General features: G+C 47.8%; 2 protein-coding genes across 4 annotated transcripts in view; one reads left to right on the top strand and one right to left on the bottom strand.

Moving 5' to 3' along the window:
* LOC101343249 (neuferricin) overlaps positions 1-8,825 on the top strand; it is a 12,690-nt gene extending 3,865 nt beyond the window's left edge. The window contains exons 2-4 of the mRNA XM_004376243.2: positions 2,321-2,461; positions 6,136-6,322; positions 8,609-8,825. Of these exons, the coding sequence (XP_004376300.1) occupies positions 2,321-2,461; positions 6,136-6,322; positions 8,609-8,825 (545 nt within the window). The remainder of the gene's footprint in view (positions 1-2,320; positions 2,462-6,135; positions 6,323-8,608) is intronic.
* A 7,400-nt stretch (positions 8,826-16,225) lies between these two features.
* ANKFY1 (ankyrin repeat and FYVE domain containing 1) overlaps positions 16,226-20,016 on the bottom strand; it is a 97,529-nt gene continuing 93,738 nt past the window's right edge. For 2 of the 3 annotated variants that reach the window (XM_023731137.1, XM_023731138.1), the window contains 2 exons: positions 18,527-18,617; positions 16,911-17,887 (listed from right to left, as the gene is read on the bottom strand). In XM_023731137.1, coding sequence (XP_023586905.1) covers positions 17,755-17,887; positions 18,527-18,617 — 224 coding nt within the window. In that variant the 3' untranslated portion in view covers positions 16,911-17,754. Of the gene's footprint in view, positions 17,888-18,526; positions 18,618-20,016 lie in introns of all 3 variants that reach the window. The other variant, XM_012555502.2, reaches the window with a different exon arrangement.

Here is a 20,016-nt window from a genome sequence, read left to right as displayed (position 1 = left end):
ACGAGTATCATTTTATGTCCTATAGTCCAGTCTAATCTTTGTCTGAAGAGTTGGCCTTGGGAATGGTTTTAGTTTTGGGCTAACAGAGAGTCCGGGGGCCATGTCTTCTGGGGTCCCTCCAGTCTCAGTCAAACCATTAAGTCTGGTCTTTTTACTAGAATTTGAGTTCTGCACCCCACTTTTCTCCTGCTCCATCAGGGACTCTGGGTTGTGTTCCCTATCAGGGCGGTCATTGGTGATAGTCAAGCACCATCTAGTTCTTCTGGTCTCAGGATGATGAAGTCTCTGGTTTATGTGACCCTTTCTGTCTCTTGCCTTTGCCCATTTTTAAATTGAGTTATTTGTCTTTTTATTGTTTAGCTGTAAGAGTTCTGTCTATATTCTAGATACTAGACCCTTGTCAGATATATGATTTGCAAATATTTTCTCCCATTCTTTGAGCTGTCTTTTCACTTTCCTGATAGTGTCCTTTGAAGCACAAAGTGTTTAATTTTGATGAAGTTCAACTTCTTTTTTTCCTGTGTTTGCTAGTGTTCTTAGTGTCGTATCTAAGAAACCATTACCTAATCCAAGGTCACAAAGATTTACACCTAGGTTTTCTTCTATGAGTTTTATAATTTTAGCTCATAAACCTTTTTTTTTTTTTTTAAAGCTAATTTTTGTATATGGTGTGAGGTGTGGGTTCAATTTCATGCTTTGCATGTAGCTATGCATTTATCTCAGCACTATTTGTTGAAAAGACTATTCTTTGCCTTATTGAATTGTCTTGGCACCCTTGTTGAAAATCAGTTGACTGTAATGTATGTGTTTCATTCAGTCAATATTTATTGGGTATTTACTTAGGATCAGGCACCATACAAGACACTGAGAAATCAACATTAAATGAGTTTGGTGTGTTCTCTGCCCTGATAAAACTTACAGACTAGTAGAAAAGACAGACATTAAGTAGTTATCACACAAACAATTAATGTGACGAGTGTTAAAAGGAAAAAGTACTCACTCTAACCTAGTTGGGGACGGGCTGGGAGAGAGGAAGTGCAGCGGGTGGTTGGGAGAGAGCTTGATTGGGAAAGCAGCCCTGGAGAACCTGTAGGGTGAGTAGGAGATAGCCAGGTGAAGAGGTAGGGGCAGAGAAAACAGCATGTGCAAGGACCTTGAAGTGGGAAGGAGCTGGCCAGTAGAAGTAATGAAGAAGTCAAGCCTGACTGGAATGAAGTGAACAATGAAGAAAGTGGCATGGTGAGGTTGATGCAGGGTGCTAAATGACATGTCAAGGAATTTGCCCATTGTTATAGGGCAAAGAGAAGCCACTGAGATTTTTAAGTAGGAGAATGACATGATCAGTTTGTGTTTAAAATATCAGTCTAAGGGTGAAAATGGTTGCATAACTCCAAGAATGTAATCAGTGTCACTGAAATGTACATTAGGAACTTGAATTGGTCCGTTTTTGGTGTGTATATTCTCAACAACAACAATAAAATAAATTATTCAAAAAAACCAGTTTAAGTGTTGTATGGAGAATAGATTAGCGGGGCAACAATGAACGTGGGGAAGACCCATTAGGAGCCTGCTGTAGCAATCCACTCGAGAGATGATGGCAGCTTGGCTAGTGGCAGCAAAGGTGGAGCCAGGTAGACTGATTTAAGAACTATTTAGCAAGAAAATATATAGGAATTAGGGATTGATTGGATGTGGGGGATGAAGGAGGTGTCAAGGACTGCATTTCTAGATTGAGCAACTGGGTGACATTTACGGAGCTAGAGAAAGCTAAAATAGACGCAGGGTTCCTGGGGCTACGGGTAGCTGGTGACCGTTAGTTCACTGTGGACATTTTGAACCTGTGATGTCTGTAAGACATCTAAACGATGTTGAGTAGACAGATACATAGGTCTGGAGCTCGAGAAGTCTGAGCTAAAGGTACAAATTTGGCAAGCTTTGTCGTAGAAGTGGTATTTGAAACCATAGGAGTAGATGAGATTGTCAAGTGAGAGGGTGTGGATAGAGCAGAGCAGGTGGACAAGAATTGACTCCTGAGGAGGACATAGTGAGGTAAGAGGAAAACCAAGAGTATGGTGTCCTGGAAGCCAAAGGAAGTGGTCAGCTGTGTTAAAAGTTGATAAGAGTAAAATGAAGAACATTACAAATGCTAAAGAGATGTGTTCAAGGTCCAGGAGCATCTGTCACCCAGGAGGGGGGGATTAGCTTTGCCTGACGGTGGAGATCGTGGGTTTTCAGGAGATGTTTCCCAGAAGAGCGATTCCCAAGTTGGTACCTTGTTGGTGATTTACAGCCTAATCCATTGGAAACTTCTCTCCTACAGGCCGAGATGCATCCAGAGCGTTTGTGACCGGGGACTACTCTGAAGCAGGCCTTGTGGATGATGTATCTGACTTGTCATTTTCTGATATGCTGACCCTTAAAAATTGGCTTTCATTCTATGAGAAGAATTATGAATTTGTTGGTAGGTAGTCCACAGGTCATTTCCACAGATTTCATTTGGTTGTCTTGCTTTTTTTTAAGGAGCTGGGTTTCTTTGAGGATTGGGCTCAAAGTTAAAATCTGAAAAATAGCCATGAACTTTCCACCTTTAACTCTGGTTGTTAGTGTGGCAGTGAGCCTCAGAAGGAGGTGGATGGGACACCTGTTTCTCTCACTCTTCTTGGGAGAGGATTACGAGACTATTTGCTCTGGCCTCGGTTGCCCCAAAGCCAGTGGTTGCCCACGCCATCTGTAAACCACCAGCTCCGGAAGGGCAACTTCCCAGTCTCACTGTGAACCAGGCATCTGGCTTCACCACACAGCCAGGAAGGACTGAAACTAAACTTGTGTGCAGTTTTAACAAATTTATTTTGTCATCAAGGAGACAAACCTGTGTCTATCCTCAACGAATTGTCTCCCAGATGGAAGACAGTGATACTAATCAAACATTTCTTAAAGCCAGTTGTGTGGGGCACTGTACTTGCTACTTATTGGTGAGACATGAAGGAACTCTCCTTTGAAACGGGAAGACACCTAACACTGTCCTAGAGAAATGTTAAAAGACACAGAACCCTAGATTGCTTTGCGAACTTGGAAAGCTGGGATGGTTGGGCCCTTTTCTCCATCTGTCCACAACTCTGACCTCTCATTGGAGCCCCACTCGGACACAGCTAACTTCCTGGGGAACATCAGTGTCACTTCACCATTGGAACAGGCCCAAACTTGAAGAGTTCTCTTTCCTTTGTCCTAATGCCTGTGAATGTCTGTTTCTGTCATTATGACTTGAGTTAACCTTTTCTGAGAACCTTGGCATTTTTAATAACTCCTCTGCTCCCTCCATATCCAAGTGGTCCAGACTTTCTTCATAACATCTAAAGTTTGTGCCTTTCTGTTTACAAACCCCCACTCCACTGTTGGCCCTTGGCATCCCAACCTGCTGCACACCCTTCTTTGCTTTCACTCAGTCTCCCCCAGATCATTCCTCATGCCACAACTGTGTCTGCCATTGAAGGAACTCACCTCCATCCATCTGTCTGCCTTTCAGAGGGCTTGGTTCCCCCTATTCCCCATGAGACTGCCAAACTAAGGTTGAAATATTACTGGGTTAATAAGGAAAAGAAAGCCCAACACAAAGAAATAAGAAGGGAGTTCTGTGAGTGGGCAAAGGATGCCAGACCAAACTCTAAGATTTGGGGAGCAAACTAGAATGGTTCCTGCTGTGTTTGGTGAGATGAGTAAACTAGTTTCACTTGAATAGTGTATTAATGGAGGGGTATGCAGGGCCATATGGTCAGAAATGCCTCAGAAGGATTTTAGTCAGGATATATTTGAATATCTACTATGAATAAGTTACGGTTTTGGTCCTCATGGGATCAGGGATGAGTTGAATATAGTTCCTGCCATCTGTTAGCTCATTCTGTAAGAGGGGGAAACCCTCAGGACATGTCAAGGGATGAAGCTTTATTATAAGGGTTCACGCTGAAGTGAAGACATCCAGGAAGCTGTCTGGGCAGCCACATGGCCAGGCCTTGTTAGAAACCGAGTTGTCTTTTGTTGTGTTCTGGATGCAGCACTGACATGGAGACCAAGCCAGTGGTGACCACCATTCTCATGACACAACTTCTCAAACTCTTTCTCTGCTATCTCTACTACTACTATCCCCTTTTAGGGTCTCATGTCTAAAACCTGCTGAGACAGGCTTGCCACCATGCAGTACAGAGCCCCTGTGTAATGGAATGTCCTGTGCAGGCCTGTGACTCGGGCCCTGGTCCATTTATTTATGCATTTAATAAGTATTTAAAATGAATACTCTGTACAAAAGCTGTTTTGAGTTCTGGGGCCTCACTGGCAAGGAGAGACAAACAAGTAAAAAGATCAGACGATACCAGAGAGGGCTATACATAAAATAAAACTGTGATGTGATGAGTGTGTGGTGGGGGTGAGGCACCTTCGGAGGAGATGGTCTGGGGAGGCCTCTTAGAGGAGATGACAGTTAAGTTGAGACCTGGTCGGTGAGAGGGAGCCAGCCATAGAGGATAGAGTATTTGAAGCAGAGGGAACAGTAGTGCCTGAGGTGGGGGAGCAGCTGAACATGGCCGTGGACTAGAAAAGGAGCCAGTGTGCTGGAGCCTGCAGTAAGTGATGGAGGCAGTGGCTGGAGAAGAGGTTGAAGCAGCAAACAGAATTTGTCATTTAGGCCTTGGAGGGCTTGATAAGAAGTTGGTATTTTATCCAAGTGTTTTAGGAAGTCATTGGAGGGTTTTCAGCAGCCATAGAGGTGACTTGAAATGATTCATGTTTTAAAAAAGATCACTCTGGCTGATTTGTGGAGAAGGAGCTGTAGGAAGGCATAAGCTGAAGTAGAGAGACCAGTTGGGAGACTCTTGTGGTAAGCCCGTGGTTTGGCTGAGGGTGGTAGTGGTGGAAATGGAAAAGAATGGACAGAAGCAGGATGTTTTAGACACAGGGCTGACAAGAGTTGTTAATTTGTTAATGGGTTAAATGTGAAGGAGGAGGAGTTAGATCCAAGGCCCCTAATCTAGATAACAGGCCAGGGGTGACATAAGTAGAATCCGGGAAATCAGGATATGGAGCTGGACCTGAGGGAATGAACACACCAAACCTAAGTGCCATTTGGAACCTGAGTTAAAGCCAATTCTTAGAGGCTGTAGAGGTAGGGACCCACACAGCTGGGGGCTGGTATGCATTGCTGCCTCCTACCTGGTCACACCACCCAGAAGTGCTTTCGGCTGCTGCTCTTGCCTTGTGACAGGTGCTGCCTGTGAAGGCCAGCCGCAGCTCAGGACTTGGGGATAGAAGTCCCTGCACCGAAGGAGAACTGATCCCTTTTTTGCTCTGGCGGACCACTTGCTGGCAGCTGCCATAGCTCAGACCTTTAAAAGTTCTGACAGGGATTTAAGTGGGGTGGAGGAGAGAAGCAAGTGTAAATTAAAGCCAGTTTCCACTCACCCACGTCCACAGAAGGACTGAGCCGGAAGAGGGTGATGGAGGCGAGAGCACGGGCTTGGATCCGACCACTTACAGGCTTCATGAACTGCCCTGAGTTATTCAGTCTCTCAGTCTCATTGCTATGAACATGGGAACAATGGTTTCTCTGTCACACTGTTGTTACGAGGATTTAAAAAAAATATTAGTAAAGTGCTAGCATAGTGCCTGGCAAATAATAAATGGCTTATTTATAGTTATATAAGACAAAATAATTCAATGTTGGAAGAACTGAGCCATAAAAGTGTTAGCCAGTAAGCCATTCATTCATCAAACACTTAATGAATACCTACTGTGTGCCCCAAGCACTGTGGAGCACTGAGGAATGAATTGTTCACGACTCCTCCCTCAGGGAACCCATGTTGGGAAGTCCAAAGGCTTCTGTAGTTTGCATACTGGAGGACTCTAGAGCAGGGATACTTCTGTCTGGGATCTTGTACGATGCTGAGAGAGGTTGGAGCAGGAGGCACCAAAAGTCCCTGCAATATGAGGTCTTATTTTACATAAGCACCCAGCAGGCTACTGTAGATCCTGAGGTGAGGGGCAGAAACCCTGGGAACTTGAGCTTCGCTACAGCTCTTTAAGAAGCTCAGCATCTGTTCGTGCCTCGCTCCCACCGTTAATCTGACATCAGCTTCCCTGTCAACACAGGAAAGGTGATAGGAAGGTTCTACGGGGAGGACGGGCTCCCGACCCCAGCACTGACCCTCGTAGAAGCCATGATCGTCAAAGGTTTGGAGGCAAGTAAACAGGAAATGAAAGAGAAGCAGAAGTTTCCACCGTGCAACACTGAGTGGAGCTCAGCCAGGGGCAGCCGGTTCTGGTGTTCCCGAAAGAGGTAAGCGGGCTTCTCCTCTCCCTCCCTCTCCGAGATCTGACTCCTGGTCATCCTGTACGTGCTACGCAGTGAAGCCACAAGCTGTTCACCCAGGGGAGCTTCTTAGAATCCATACGCTCTGTCTGGCATAGTGATTCTCAGCTGTGGCTGCGTTTTAGAATCTTCTGGGGAATTTTAAAAATGACTGATGGTGGGACCTCACTGCAGACACCTGAGTGAGAATGTTAAGGTTGAGACCTGGCATCTTATTTATTTTTCAATGCCCCAAAGACTCTGCTGAAGGAACCCTGGCCTGGGAACGAGAAGGCAAAAGTACTGTTTCTCACAGGGCCTCGGTCTCCTACCTGTCAGTCAGCACAAATCATTCCTGCTGACAGGAGAGAGGGCTGGGGCGAGGAGGGGCACTTGCAGTGATGCCCTGAGGTGGTCTTAAAATCACTGCCAATTCTGAATACCACCAGGCTGACCAAGAGGGGTACAGGCTAGATGGAAAAGTCCTTTCCTATAAGAATAAAATGAGGTGAGCCAGATTAGAAATGATGCCACGGGGATTATTCCAGATTAGTTTGCGAAGTTGAGAAAAAAAAATTTTCCTGCTTTAATCATCAGGCCAGCCTGGACTCAAAGTGTAACTTGAGTCCCTCAAACCTCTTTTAGCTCTGGGAAGAGGGTAAAGGAAGCCAGAAACTAGACAAACATCCCCAGCTTCAAGGGCTTCGAAGAAGAGCCCAGCTCTCACTGAGGAGGGGCAGGGAAATCTCTGCTCACGCTAAATTAGGGAGAAGGGCCGGTTCTCTAATTGCTAAACTGTAGACCGGCCTCTTTCAGCAGGGATAGGCCATACCTTGTTACTCTCCTTGAGGCTGATTCATTGTGTGGACAAGAGCAAACAGCCAAAGCTGCCAGCTTTCTCTAGGCCCAGCTACTGTATCCATCACACATTTCCTCTGCTTTAATTCAGGGGAGAGGGGCGAAGCTGGCAGGAAGGAAAGCCCCTTCTCTCCTGGCCCACCAGTTTTGAAGAGAGATAGCTTCTCCAGTGCCAGCATGTCTCAAGAAAAGGGAGGGGTGGGGGAGCTGTGAGAACCTGGCCTGGCTGCTTAGAGGCAGGCATTAGGACAAAGGGGGGCCTTGCTAGGACAGAAGCCTAAATGAGGCGGCCTTAGCACTGCTCCTCTGTGGGTGGGACCAGAGGCCTGTGTGCGTTTAGTTGCTTCCGTCAGCTCCCTTGGTACCCTGCCTCCCTCTCTTTCCCTACAGCCCTCACCTCTGTCTGATTGACCCCTTCCATGACTGAGTTGTGTATGCTCTTCCTTTCCCACAAAGCCCTTCCAAACCCATCCCAGTGAGCTTAAGGGCCCTATCCCTGTGCGTAAGCCCAATTTGTTGTTTTCCACTTACTCGTGTGTGTCTCCCATCAGACTGAGAGAAAGGATCCCTGAAGGCAGGGAGCAGGTGTGATTTCAGTTCGTAGCCTGGTGTGGAGGAAGGTGCAGTGTTGTGGGGATGTGTGGCTGGAGGACCAGCCTTGTTCTTGGGTAAGCTACATGTGGAAGGGTTTCTAACTGGGTAGCAGAGTTTTTGACAGGAGTGAGCCTGGTCCCAGCTGAAAACTGTATGGGGCATCAATTGCAAGAATCTCATTTTCAGTTTGCAAGGCCCATGAGACCACAGGAGATGAACTCAGTACCGAGATGAGTTCAGGACTAGGAGGTTGCTGAGGCTATGCTGGGCCACAGCTGAATCCTCCATCTCTGACACCTGGCAACATCAAGGACTGGATCTCTGCAGGGGGCTGGGCAGCCTGCAATTACACCCCAGGCCAAGGCTTGATGGGTCCCAGACCCTAGGATCAAGACTGAACCCTGGGCGGGGATATAGTGGAGAAAGGAGAAGAGACTCAGCCTTAGACACGGCTTTTGAGAAGCTCATAGGCCGGTGGGGGAAACCCTACAGCAGCTGTTAACACCAGCACAGGGCGCAGTGCTGCGTCCTGGGAAGGTGCAAGGCAGGGGTTGGGGGAGCACCGTGAAAGCGACGACCACGGGCTCTGCTCTTGACCTGGAGAAGGTGGCAGTGGTGCCTGCAGGGGGTGCTGGAGAAGTCAGGGGAAAGTATGAAAGCTCAGGTTGAGCGCTACAGACTGCTGCCTTGGGAAAACCCAAGATGGGAAGTAGAATGGCTGCTGCTTTTCATAAGGCCTTGCTCAGTGTTGTCATCTCTACCCTTCTCAGAGAGACTCATGAGTTCCTGCTGTTAAGAAGCCCTCTTTCCTTCTGTCCTTAGTGGAGGTGTCAGCAGAGACTGGATTGGCGTCCCCAGGAAGCTGTTTAAGCCAGGTGCCAAGGAGCCCCAGTGCGTATGTGTGAGAACAACTGGCCCCCCTAGTGACCAGCTGCCAGACAATCCTACACACAGAAATCGTGGGGACTTGGACCACCCCAATGTGGGGGAATACACAGGCTGCCCACCCCTAGCCATCACATGCTCCTTCCCACCCTAAGTGGTTACCATATATGTTGATAATACACGTGAACCCTGCCCAGAACCCTAATAGGCTCTTAACCCCCAGGTACCCTAGGATGGTTTCTGACATGAGACAAGGGGCCCTGGAAGGACTCTGGCCCACACTCTGCATATGTGACTCATGTCCCCCTCACCCTTCTGGTGCTGTGGCCAGAGCTCAGTGACTTGCCCAGTCTAGTACTGGTCAGCCTGCTTCTGCCACTGTTGCCCTGGATCCATGTGCCATCTTCCTTCAGAGCCCTCAGATATCAATGGGCACAAATATGATCAACTCAAAAATAACTGGACAAACAAGCAGAAGAGTTCTGGGTTCCAGTAGCTGCATTTCTGTGGGCCCCCAGTCTACTTGGATCCGTTGTCAGCAGCCCTGGGCCCTGCTTGTAACTCAGCCTTTCCCAACCCCGTCAAGGCATCTGGGGCGCTAGCGAAAAGGGACTCCATAATTCCCTAACAGGTCTGAGCAGACACATCCCAAAAAGCCATACAAATTAGACAGTGTCGATATATCTCTGTCCTGGGCTCCCCACTGGCTACCCTTGGGAGCCCTGACTTATGACTTTTCTTGTAAGTAAGAGCTCTCTCCTAGGGCAAACTTGTTGATTAGGGCTGGGCCAATACAATGAGTGGTGATAATGATAGGCTCATTCTGGAAATGGAAAACCTTTTGCTTATACGTATGCAGAAAATCCAGAGGCTTCTGAACACAGCAACAGTTTAAAGCAAGGATATTGTCTGGCTTTTAAACACTTAAAATCAGGTGTGGTGTTGTGTTTTCTAAGGGAAGAGTCTGCATTTTGAGCAAAAGGTAGTTTCACAGCCCTAACCTGGTAGCGTAACATCAAGGTTTGGGCGAGGACGTAAATGTCAACCCCCACAGCCCCAACTTAATGGTGGCCTGGCTTGCAGCCTGTCCAGTGGGTTGTATGTCCAAGGTCATCTGTAGTCTTACTACATTTGACAAAGAAATTTCATAGCCATTCCTTTGTAGATGGCGTGAGGCGTGTTCCCCTTACAGATAAGGAAATGAAGACTGGTGCTGTCAGGTTCACAGTCTCTCCTCGGAGGCTTCCCCGCTGTTTCCAGTCCCCTCAGCTACGCTTCTGAACATCTTCTACTCCTCCTGTCTCTCTTTTTTCCCTTTCCTTCATCACTGATCTCACTAATGGAGGCTGTCTCCCCTTCACTGGCAGACTCAGGGCTCACGGCCCTTAATGGCCCCGTGGGTCCTTACACCTGGGCTGCCTCTTGGCACCTTTTGCCACCCCAGATCTCCCTCATCTGCCCCTCCTTGTGCCTTTAACCTCTCCCTGTCTCCTAGCTCTTTCCCCTAAGCATGCAGTAAATGGGCCCACTTCTTCACATCATAAATAAAACACTCCCTCAACACCGATTCTAATGTAGCTACCATACCTGTGACAGCCAAGCTTCTTGAGAAAGCTGCTTATGCTCACTGTCTTTGCTTTTCACCCCTATCCGCTGTGCAACATAGTTGCCTGGCTTCTGTCCTTCTCTGCTCTCAAGAGCAGGATAAATTCTGTATTGGTGTGGTCACATTCAGTTCTTATCTCCGTGGACCTGGCACATTTGACACTGTTGGCCATGAGGAACTCCCCCATGACATCAGCCCTTGGCTTTTTCCTGATTTCTCTTTTCTCCCTCTGGCCATTCCTTCTTGGTCTCCATGAAAGCTGCCCCACCTCATTGCTCTTGTGCCTCTCATTCCAGCTGCCCTTGGACTGCCAAACCTGTATCTCCAGTCCAGGTGGCTTTCCTGAGCATTTCCGGAGGCCCCTCAAACTCCACCTCCTTCATTCTTTCCTCTCTTAACTACTCCCAGTGCTGCTCCTCTGGTTTAGGCCTCCGCTTCTCACCTGGTTACCGCAGGAGTCTAACCACCCACCCTGCCTCCAATCTCACCCCCTCCAACCATCCTCTACACTGCTGCCAGAGTCGTCCTCTTAACAATCACGGCATTCCCCTTTGAAACTGGCTCAGTGGTTCTCCGTATCTGTAAAGATGAAGGGCTAACTTCAGCAGCTTGGCACACAAAGCACTTCTGCAGTCCACCTCCGTTAGCCTCTGGTCTCTCCCACTGCCTCCCACACACACCTTCCCTTCAGCCGCCGTCTCGCTGCATTTTGCCTACATTCCTTCACACAAGCTGTTCCTTCTGCCTGGGATGACACCTCTTCCTCCACTCAATTTGCCCACCCCTTATTTCTTCAAAACTCAGCTCAATCAGCACCTCTTGGGAGCCTTCATTAACCACTGGCCCAGCAGATGGATTTAGATGCGCTTTCCTCGGGTTCCACGGCACCCTGTGCCAACTCCTAAAATGGTACGTATCTCAGTGTGCTGTGACCGTTGATTTCCTCCTCCGCCTCTCGCTGGACTGCAGATTCCCAGGTCACTCAGCTTTGTACCCCCAGCATCCATACTGCCTACTGTGTGGTCAGTGTACAGTTAGCTCTTATTTTAGAGGTGCAGCTGCGGAGGCTCAGAGGTCTTTAATGACCTGCCCAAGGTCACAAAGCAATGGATCTGAGCCTAGAACCCAAGGTTCTGACTCCTGATTTAGTGCTATTTTACTCCTCCGTTTCTGAATGTTTCTGCCCTCCCTGGAGCAGGGACGGACAGAAAGGAGGGCTGAAATTAGGACCTTGTTTTGAGTTCCAGACAGCCCTTGAAGTCAGTACCTGAGGCTTCTCTGTTACCTGGAGACAGCCCTCAACTCCAGGCTAACTGGGAACTAGTCACTGTCCCTGCTCTGGTTCCTCCTCTAGGCACTCAGCAAATATTTGCCAGGTACCTACTACATGCCAGGCATCGTGCTGAGGGTGGGAGGCAGGAGGCTTCTGACTTCCAGTTTATAGTATGGTAGAGTAGACCCCTGGTTAGAGCATCTAGAGTCCATTCTCGGGGCAGGGATACAGGGGTAGTGTGAGGGCCAGAAATGTTCAGACACTTCCAAAAACAAATGGGGAAAAAAAATTGAAAAACAGCATAGTCATTCCAGCCAAGTTTTGGAGGAACCTAGAAGGTACCTGACCTCTGACTGATGTAACACCCCTTTTCCTAGGCTCCAGGAAAGCTCAGCCAGCCTCAGAAACCTGCACAGTTTCTTGCTCAGTGAGAATTCACTTCCTTTTTGGTGCCACGCACTTTATAGTAAAGAACCTCCCTCCTGTCAAGGTAGTAGAACAGCCACAAGCAGCTGGTGGTTACTGAAGAAATACCTCTTCTTTCTCTCTCCAGTAGAGATGGCCCTGGGCAAGACTGTGAAGGAGGAAGAAAGTCACTCCCTGAGTTCAGCTCATTTTGAGCATGTAGTTAGACTTGCTGTCAAAGGAAAACGAAGAAGAAAGTGAGTCCATGTTGGCCAACTGTGCTGGGCCAGGCCCTGTGCAGGGAACATCGTGTTCTCGTTCAATCTCCAGGCCAGTCTTGAGAGGTTCCGTTTTATGGCCCATGTGGGGAGGGGGCATAAATACTACCCCCTCCTTTTAATAGCTACATGGCTATCACGTGACAAAGCTGAGGTTTTTACCGAGATCTCCTTTCTGCCCCACCAGTGAGCAGTGTTAAAGCATAGGTGGGGCAGCTACAGGGCTGGTGTCCTTCAACATCTTGAAGGAAATCTTAACATCTGCCTTTTAGTTCTGTTATTTCGTTTTTCTATAAACAGAACTCAGTGAAGAATCTGGGATTTTTCGGTCAAAGCTCAGTCATTGCATGACTGCAAAACCCAGGGAGCCATTATCAAACCGTCACCCCAACCCCTTAACCCCTTGCTTGCTTTGCTCTGGGACAAGCTGTGACTGGAAAACTAGGTCTCATGAACTGGCTGGGGCTGTGTCTGCTTAGACATCTGCGGGTGCCCTTCAGAGGACTACCCGGGATGGAGCCCCCACCCTCGAGAGCATTTCCTATTGCCAGAACCCCCGGACTCCTTCAGGCAGGCAGGAGACATTGTTGTGGAGAGCCCTCACTAGAGGGGACCCTGGGCTGTACACCAGAATCTGCGCCCTTGGGTAAGAGGAAGGTCATATGATTGATCACCTTCCTCAGTCAACCCTGTGAGATGGGAAGGACCATGGTCACCTCCATTTTCTAGACAGGGAAAGTGAGGCACAAGAATTACGAAACTTGCCCAATACTGTCAGTTCATCAATGACAAATCAGAACTAAAGCCCGTGCTGGCCCCGGCTCCATTTACACTGCACGTTACAGCCAGCGACAGAGCGTGACCGCTGTTCGCCTCAAAGGACGGCTGTGTGGAAGCACTTAGCAGTGCCTGTCAACTCTGGGGAAAAGCCACAGGAGAATGAGAATCCTAAGAGCTGGTGTGAACCAAGGGTAAGCAAAAGGAAGGACAGGTAAAGAAAGGGAGTATGTTAGTTCTAGAGTGCAGGTGCCAGGTGAGCTACCAGATTTGTATGATCTGTACAGGGGCTTTATGGAGCACAAGATTTTAATTTGGAAGCTCCTAAAGCTCCATTAGCAGTCTCTGAAGCCCACTGTGCCTTCAAACCTTGACCATCGGAAAGCTCACGAAGGGTGGGCCCTTTTGAGTTGCTCCTAAAGAATGGAGTCTGAGGGGGGACTTCCAGGGTCATCTGGAGAGCCGCAGCGAGCACACACGTCACCAGGAGCTGTGTGGGCCCGGAGCACCGTCTGTCCAGGCAGCCGGTCAGTATGCCTAAAACAGCAACTTTTTGACTGCTGTCAACTGTGTGTTTCGGAAAACTGTTGGAATTCAAACTTTCCTAGAGGGTAGCTGTTAAAGAAATTTGTCACGTCAGGAGTTGCTTTGTTTGCTTGGTATTTTTTAATGCTTATTGATACTTCTGCATTAGAAGTTAACTATAAATGTCTCATTAAAGTTTCCACTTCAAATGCACAATTTCACCTCATTTTATTATAAGGAATTGTTACAGAAAATGCAAATACCAGTACTTGAAAAATATGTTCCATTACATGGACTCCAAAGAAACAATGCTGATAAGCGCCATGGTCCCATACGATGCCACCATCCCACACTGAGCACCAACTCAGAACGGTTTGGAAGCCAAGGTGATCAACCCAAACGTGTGCCTGCACAGTTTCTGCCCAGCTCCTGCCTCCCCACTGGCATCCCAGCATGCCCCACCAGGTACGTCGTGGTCACAGCCAGCTCCACACACCAGCCAGCACAGGAAGTCATTGAGCCGCAGCAGTATGCCACCTCAAGACTCCCTGGCTGTAGAAAACCATGTTGTCAGGTGTAACAGGTTAATATATCATTCATGCCATACAAAAAAGGAACTGTACAGGCAATGATCTTCCAAAGAAAGTCTTTTAAGGCATCTATGAGAACATCTGGGAATTTAGTACGGTAAGAGCGTTTAGTTAATATCTTGTCAAACAATCAGCTATTCACTAAATTACTTCCGCAAAGTGAGAATGTGGCTTCCAGGTCCCTTTAGAGAGCTGTTCCCCTTTCCTTCATCCCTCCTGGGCTGGGGGCGGGGAGCTTTGGTGCTTCAGGCTCGGGGGGCGCTGGGCTTACCAGCCCTGTGCCCAGTTCTTCTGGGGCTTGTCCTGAGGGAACCAACTCCAGGCCCTAGAAGCTTGTTTTAGGCGCTCCTGTGAGCTGTGAGTTCCAAGTGGATCTGTCGTGGAAGCTATAGGCTTACTTGTTAACGTTACTGTCAACTTAGTAGGCAGTTTGCCTTTCAGGCCTAAGTATTACATGGTTCAGAAGTGTTCTTTTTCTCCAGATAAAAGGAACCTAGATGGAGATCAAGGCTCTACCCCTCCCAAGACTTTCCCTCCACTCCATGCCTATGGGCAAGACTAACAAAGTAACGTTCAGTACAACAGGTATGGAACATGAGTTGGGGGAAGTGGTGAAGCCACACATGCACTGAGCTCCATGCAGGAACCCCATCAGGGAGAAGAGTGAGGAAGCTGAACAGGGTGGTTGGTCATCAGTGACTCAGGGCGCTGAGGTAGAGGACTAAAGGTCATGTGGATCCCACTCCCGGAGAGAGTATGGCAAGCGAACTGAGCAGTCTAATCCAGCCTCAACTAAATTCGTAATTGGGGTTGACAGTGCACAGGCAGAAAACTCCGAATGAAACACAGTTGTTAATATGTCATTCAGTGAGACACCACTAAAAAGATAACTGAGAAGTAACAAGTCCTAAGTGTAGGCACTTAAGTTTGCGGGAAATTCCTGTGTTCGAGGATCACAGCAAGTTGTTTTAAGCCGTTCAGTTTGTATACAGCACGTGGTTTGTACCTTTGTCTTTAAAAAACGCCTGTTAGGACTACACTGCCTAATAAACCTGGTAATGAGCAAGAGACAGTTAAAAAGCTAATTCAGCAGAACAGTGTTGATGGATGCAGCAAATGTTTCAGTAAAGTTTATTCTTCCTGCTCTACTCATTCATAATTAGCAACTTTCTGAAAAAAAATTAAGTTTTTGCTACCAGTATTTAAGCTACTGATTAAAACTGAACAAGAACGGGTAGGCAGTTTTGTAGTGAAGAGCTGACAACTTGGAGAGCACAGGTTAGTCAGATCATGTCTGTTCTCAGCGAGGCCAGCGGGTGGTGGAGTCCCACGAGGGCACCACCGTTGAAGGAGCATCGCACGGTCAGGGATTTCCTAAGAAGGTGGAACAGCGCTCTACCTCTGCCTACAAGAGTGTACCCTGAAGCCAATGCAGAACTCACAAAATGTTCCCCCAATATGTGGCTGTTCAGTACCATAGCTATCCCTGCATCTGAAAAAAAGAAGCTTGACTCAAAAGTTATTTTAAACATGATCTTAAGATTTTAAGTGCAATTACAGGCAGGACTGTGACTGCAGTTGGTGCGGTAGGGCACAGGCAGGACAATCAGCCTCATCCTTGATTGGATTTTCATCCTCCCGTGAACATTAACAGAACAAGTATAAATCTACCAACCACTTCAGTTCATATCTAAAACATAATTATCTTTCCAATTAAAGAATCAAGCCATTTAATTAAGCCCTGCTTCCTCATGGCCCTTCTCAGGCAACAGAAAATAGAAACTGACCACATGCCTTACATGATCAGATGTTTGCCAATACTAGTTAGGTTTTTCTGTAAAAATTTATAGAAATATGTCACAGATTTTGGGGGAAAGGAAAACTCTTATAATTAATATTTTCCTTTTAAACATTGTGCACAAGCTCATGTTAACATGGAAAACATATATATCTTATAAATCACAGAAATATTAAAAAAAAAAGTAGCACTCTGATTTATCAGCTCATTTTACACACATTATTTTAGGCAGTAGAATGTATAAATCTATAGCAACATAGAGGGCATACCACTATCCAAAAAAGAAACAAACAAAAATAACAGGCTGTTGCAAAAAAATATTTAGTCCCTTTTATAAGTGCATCCAGACTTCATTAATGCAAAAAAAAAATGTAGTGGTTATTAAATGTCTGAAAAAAATCAGTAAGTACGGTTGAGATTGTTATATAATCTCTGAGTATAACTACAACACATATTGTTCATCTCCGAGTTTGTTTTTTTTTAAAAAGCGGTGGTAGAAGTTTCTCTTCAAATGTGCATTTTTTAAAAATTGGCCAAACTTTCAAAAGAAAGGAAGTTTAACACCTCAGGGTTAATAAATGTACCAGCAGCGACTGAGGCCCAACAAGCCCAGGAGCCTCACTCAGCATACAAGCCAGAGTCTTGGAAAACAGGGTCGGCACACTCTCGGCCAGGGCCTCAGGCTGTTGGCTCTCATAGCGCAGGGCAGGCTACACAGCGCTGGGACTAACAGCACTCACAGCCCAACTAGGGAAGGTTCCAGCAAGAAGCATTCGTTGTCAAGAAGACAGGACCTGCCAGCCCATGGCTGGAGACGCCCGTCGGGCTGAAGCCCTATTGAATCCCTGTCTCATGGCTTGGCCTGTGTGAATCCCTTGCTCCAAATAACATGCTGCAGGAGCTTTTCCTTTAAGACTCAGTGTGTGTGAGCTGAGGTCCAGTCAGAGCTGACCGTTAGAATCACTGATGCAAGGATGTGTGCAGGTGTTTCTGAATATGGGTTTTTAATTGGAATCACCAGTAATGCAGCTATATAAAAAGTGCAGCACAATAAAAGTGCAATTCCTCTTTCACCGTAGTGGCAGTGACTGAGGACTCCAGCGACAGGATACACAAGACAAGAGAGTTAGAGACAGCTGCTAAGGAGGCATCCCACTGCCGCACTGTGCTCCTGCCACCTCGGGAGCATGAACACTTGTAAAGCTTTCAGTTGTTAAGGCCACGATTTTTCAGCTCTCATCTCTGAACCCTGTTTAGAAAGATTTCACCTTTTTAAAGGGATAGCTCACTAAAAATACAGCTTAGCTTTTTTTAAAAAAAAAAAAAAAAAATTTCAGGGCAAGAGGATCCTATAATCTTTAGGAAAACACTGCGGAAAAGTCCATAGCCACTCGCCCTGGAGTGAAGCAGCGTCACCGCGCAGCCAGACGCCGGCTTCCTGCTCTGGAAGCCTCTGCCTAGCAACTCCGCCCAGGACGACTTCGTGAATCCTCTGAGAGGGACACCGAGCTACTGGCAGGGGAGATGGTCCCAGAAGTGTCCTTACATGTTGCTAGCAGAATGGGGTCTAATGCCTATCACATTCACCACACAGGCTAAATGGTCTGGTCCAGTTAGGGCGACATCTAGTGAGATCCATCACAGTCTGACACACTGACAGTCATACAGAATTATTGGAAATGGGATCTATCACACCATGGTCCTTAATTGTTCCAGTCTATTGCCGCAGGAAGACGACCCCCAGCTCCTGCTCTGGGTCGGGCGGGCTGGTGAGCAGAGCAGCTGCTGGGGAGGCGACTGGGGACATGGCCTGGACCCTCCCGGGGGCTCACTATGAGACCCCACCCAGAGTCAGTACATCAAAGCAAATGTTGCAGACTCGCACAGGCTTGTTCAGATCAAACTTTATAATAGGAATCTCCTTGGTTGAGCATTTATGGCAAAGAAGACGTCCGCAGTGACGACTGTGAAGACAAAGAGAGGAAGTATGAGAGGGGTGCTGAAGAGCAGACTGCTTCCCAGTGTGGTGAGGACATCCACAACACACAGTGCCCTCGGTAGACAAGGCAAGCCCAGGACCGATACCTGCGGTCAACTCTGCCCCTGCCAGCTAACTTATACCCATTCATGTACAATTTTTAGTCCATGCAAACAAAATTCTAGCCAATAATTACATTAAAGTGACTGAAGAAGGCTCTTTTTTAGCGATCAAGAGAACTGTCTCATTTTAATGGGAACAGGTCCTTGGTTCTCGATAGAGCAGCCTGTACTCAGGCTCGGAAGCACACTGTGAGGGCAGTATCTCATCTCAGCTTTGCTGCAGCAGGAGGCCTGCAGATGATGACACAGGCCTGAGAAGCTGCCCGGGACCTGTGAACCAACCCTCAGCATTCGGGAAGCCACCAGCCCTCACCTACATCACTGCCTCTCAGCACGGCCCTGGGTTGTGCACAGGCCCCGTGCATCTCATCAGTCCATTTGGTCACCTCTCCCCACGGCTCAGTGAGCCCCGGCGAGTCCATGGCTCATCACGGGAAAGGGTGAAAGCAATGACATCAGCAGAAGTCCCCTTGCTCCTCTGGCAAGTGATAGTAGGGTCTTACCAGTGATGTTTGCGAGTTGTGACTCCAAACTTGGCAGTGCACTCGTAGCAGTTAGAGCCATCACACCACGGAGGCTCCTTGGACAGCATGTCTGCAACACAGGCAGGAGGGGACTGGTTTAGGTCAAGTAGTGACTGCCAGGCAAGACTCAGAGCTTACTGGCAGCAAGGGAAGCACACCAATAAATAAAGCAATGCAACAGAGTGACTATGAGGAATGAATGTACTGGAAATGTGTCAGGGAAAACCTCACCGAGGAGAAGAGGGAGAATCGGCATTTGCCAGGCAGACTGGGGGGGCAAGGAAATGATGTTTAAGGTAGTGTCTGTGGGGGACATGCATGCAGTCAGGAGTGCTGAGATGTAGGGAAGTGTGGGAGAAAGCAGAGACCACAAAGCTCGAAAGACTAGCAGGGGACAAATGGTAAGGGGAACAGGGAGGAGGGGACCTAGACGAGAGGAACTGAGAAGGCAGAATTTGTAAGCAGGGGATGTGAGAGGCAGGCAGAGAGCAGGAAGGAGCTGAAGGTGATTCCCAGGTGTTTGGGCATGACTGAGTCTGTGGTGGGACCACCAGCCAAGAAGAGACTTAAGGGAAGGAACCAGAGCACATGAGTAGTTCAGGTTTGAGCAGCTGTGGGACATTCAGGTTTGGCTTAGATATACGTGGGCTTAAATATCACAGAAGCCTGACTACAATCATGGAGCTGGGAGTTATCAGTGTCGATAGCAATAATTACTAACATTTACTGAATGCTAACTATATGTCAGGCACTGTCCTAAGTGCTCTCTACACAGAAGCAGACTGAACTCTCCAAGAGGGAGCAGTCGTTAACTGAGTACCTGCTACATGCCAGCACTGTCACAGGCACTGCTCTGAGCTCTTAAAAGGTGGACCAAGTGCGCAGCACAGGGCAAATAACCAAGTGCGCAGCCCGGGAACAGCAGGCTTTAATGCTTTGTAACCCTGGCAAGTCACCTACCTCAAGATCACATCTTCACCAAGTATGTTTGAGCTTGTATCTCTGTCCATAGCATGGGGCTAATCACCCCTATTCTGCCTCCATTGTGGGGTGGCAAGAGAGCACTGTGACGTAGCAGGCACCCAAGGCATCCTGACTCTTTCTCCACCTCAACAGGGAGGAGAAAGCCTTGCAAATGTGAAATCTCTAAAAGTGAAGCTTTCCTTGCCACAGAATGAACACAGGGAAGGAAGGTCAGTGGGGGCTGAAGCTGAAGGCAGTTCTGAAGGACGCAGAGAATCTGAATCAGCCAAGCAGGAAGGGCATGCAGAAAAGCAGCCAGGAGACACAGTAAGGGGGCCCACCTGGAACTTGTGGATTTCTGGTTCAAAAGAAGTGAGAAACTCACAGGGGGCCCAGTGTGGAGCACTCTGAAAAGAGGCTGCTAACAGCAACCCTCCCACCATTGCTCAAAGTCCCTTCATCCCATTCATAGAAAAAAGTCCTACACGGTTCCTGAAAAACTACTG

This window comes from Trichechus manatus, unplaced genomic scaffold (genome assembly GCF_000243295.1).
Source record: "Trichechus manatus latirostris isolate Lorelei unplaced genomic scaffold, TriManLat1.0 scaffold00040, whole genome shotgun sequence".
Lineage (NCBI taxonomy): Eukaryota > Metazoa > Chordata > Mammalia > Sirenia > Trichechidae > Trichechus > Trichechus manatus.
The sequence above is the reverse complement of the archived record's forward strand: the minus strand, read 5'-3'. Positions and strand labels throughout refer to the sequence as shown.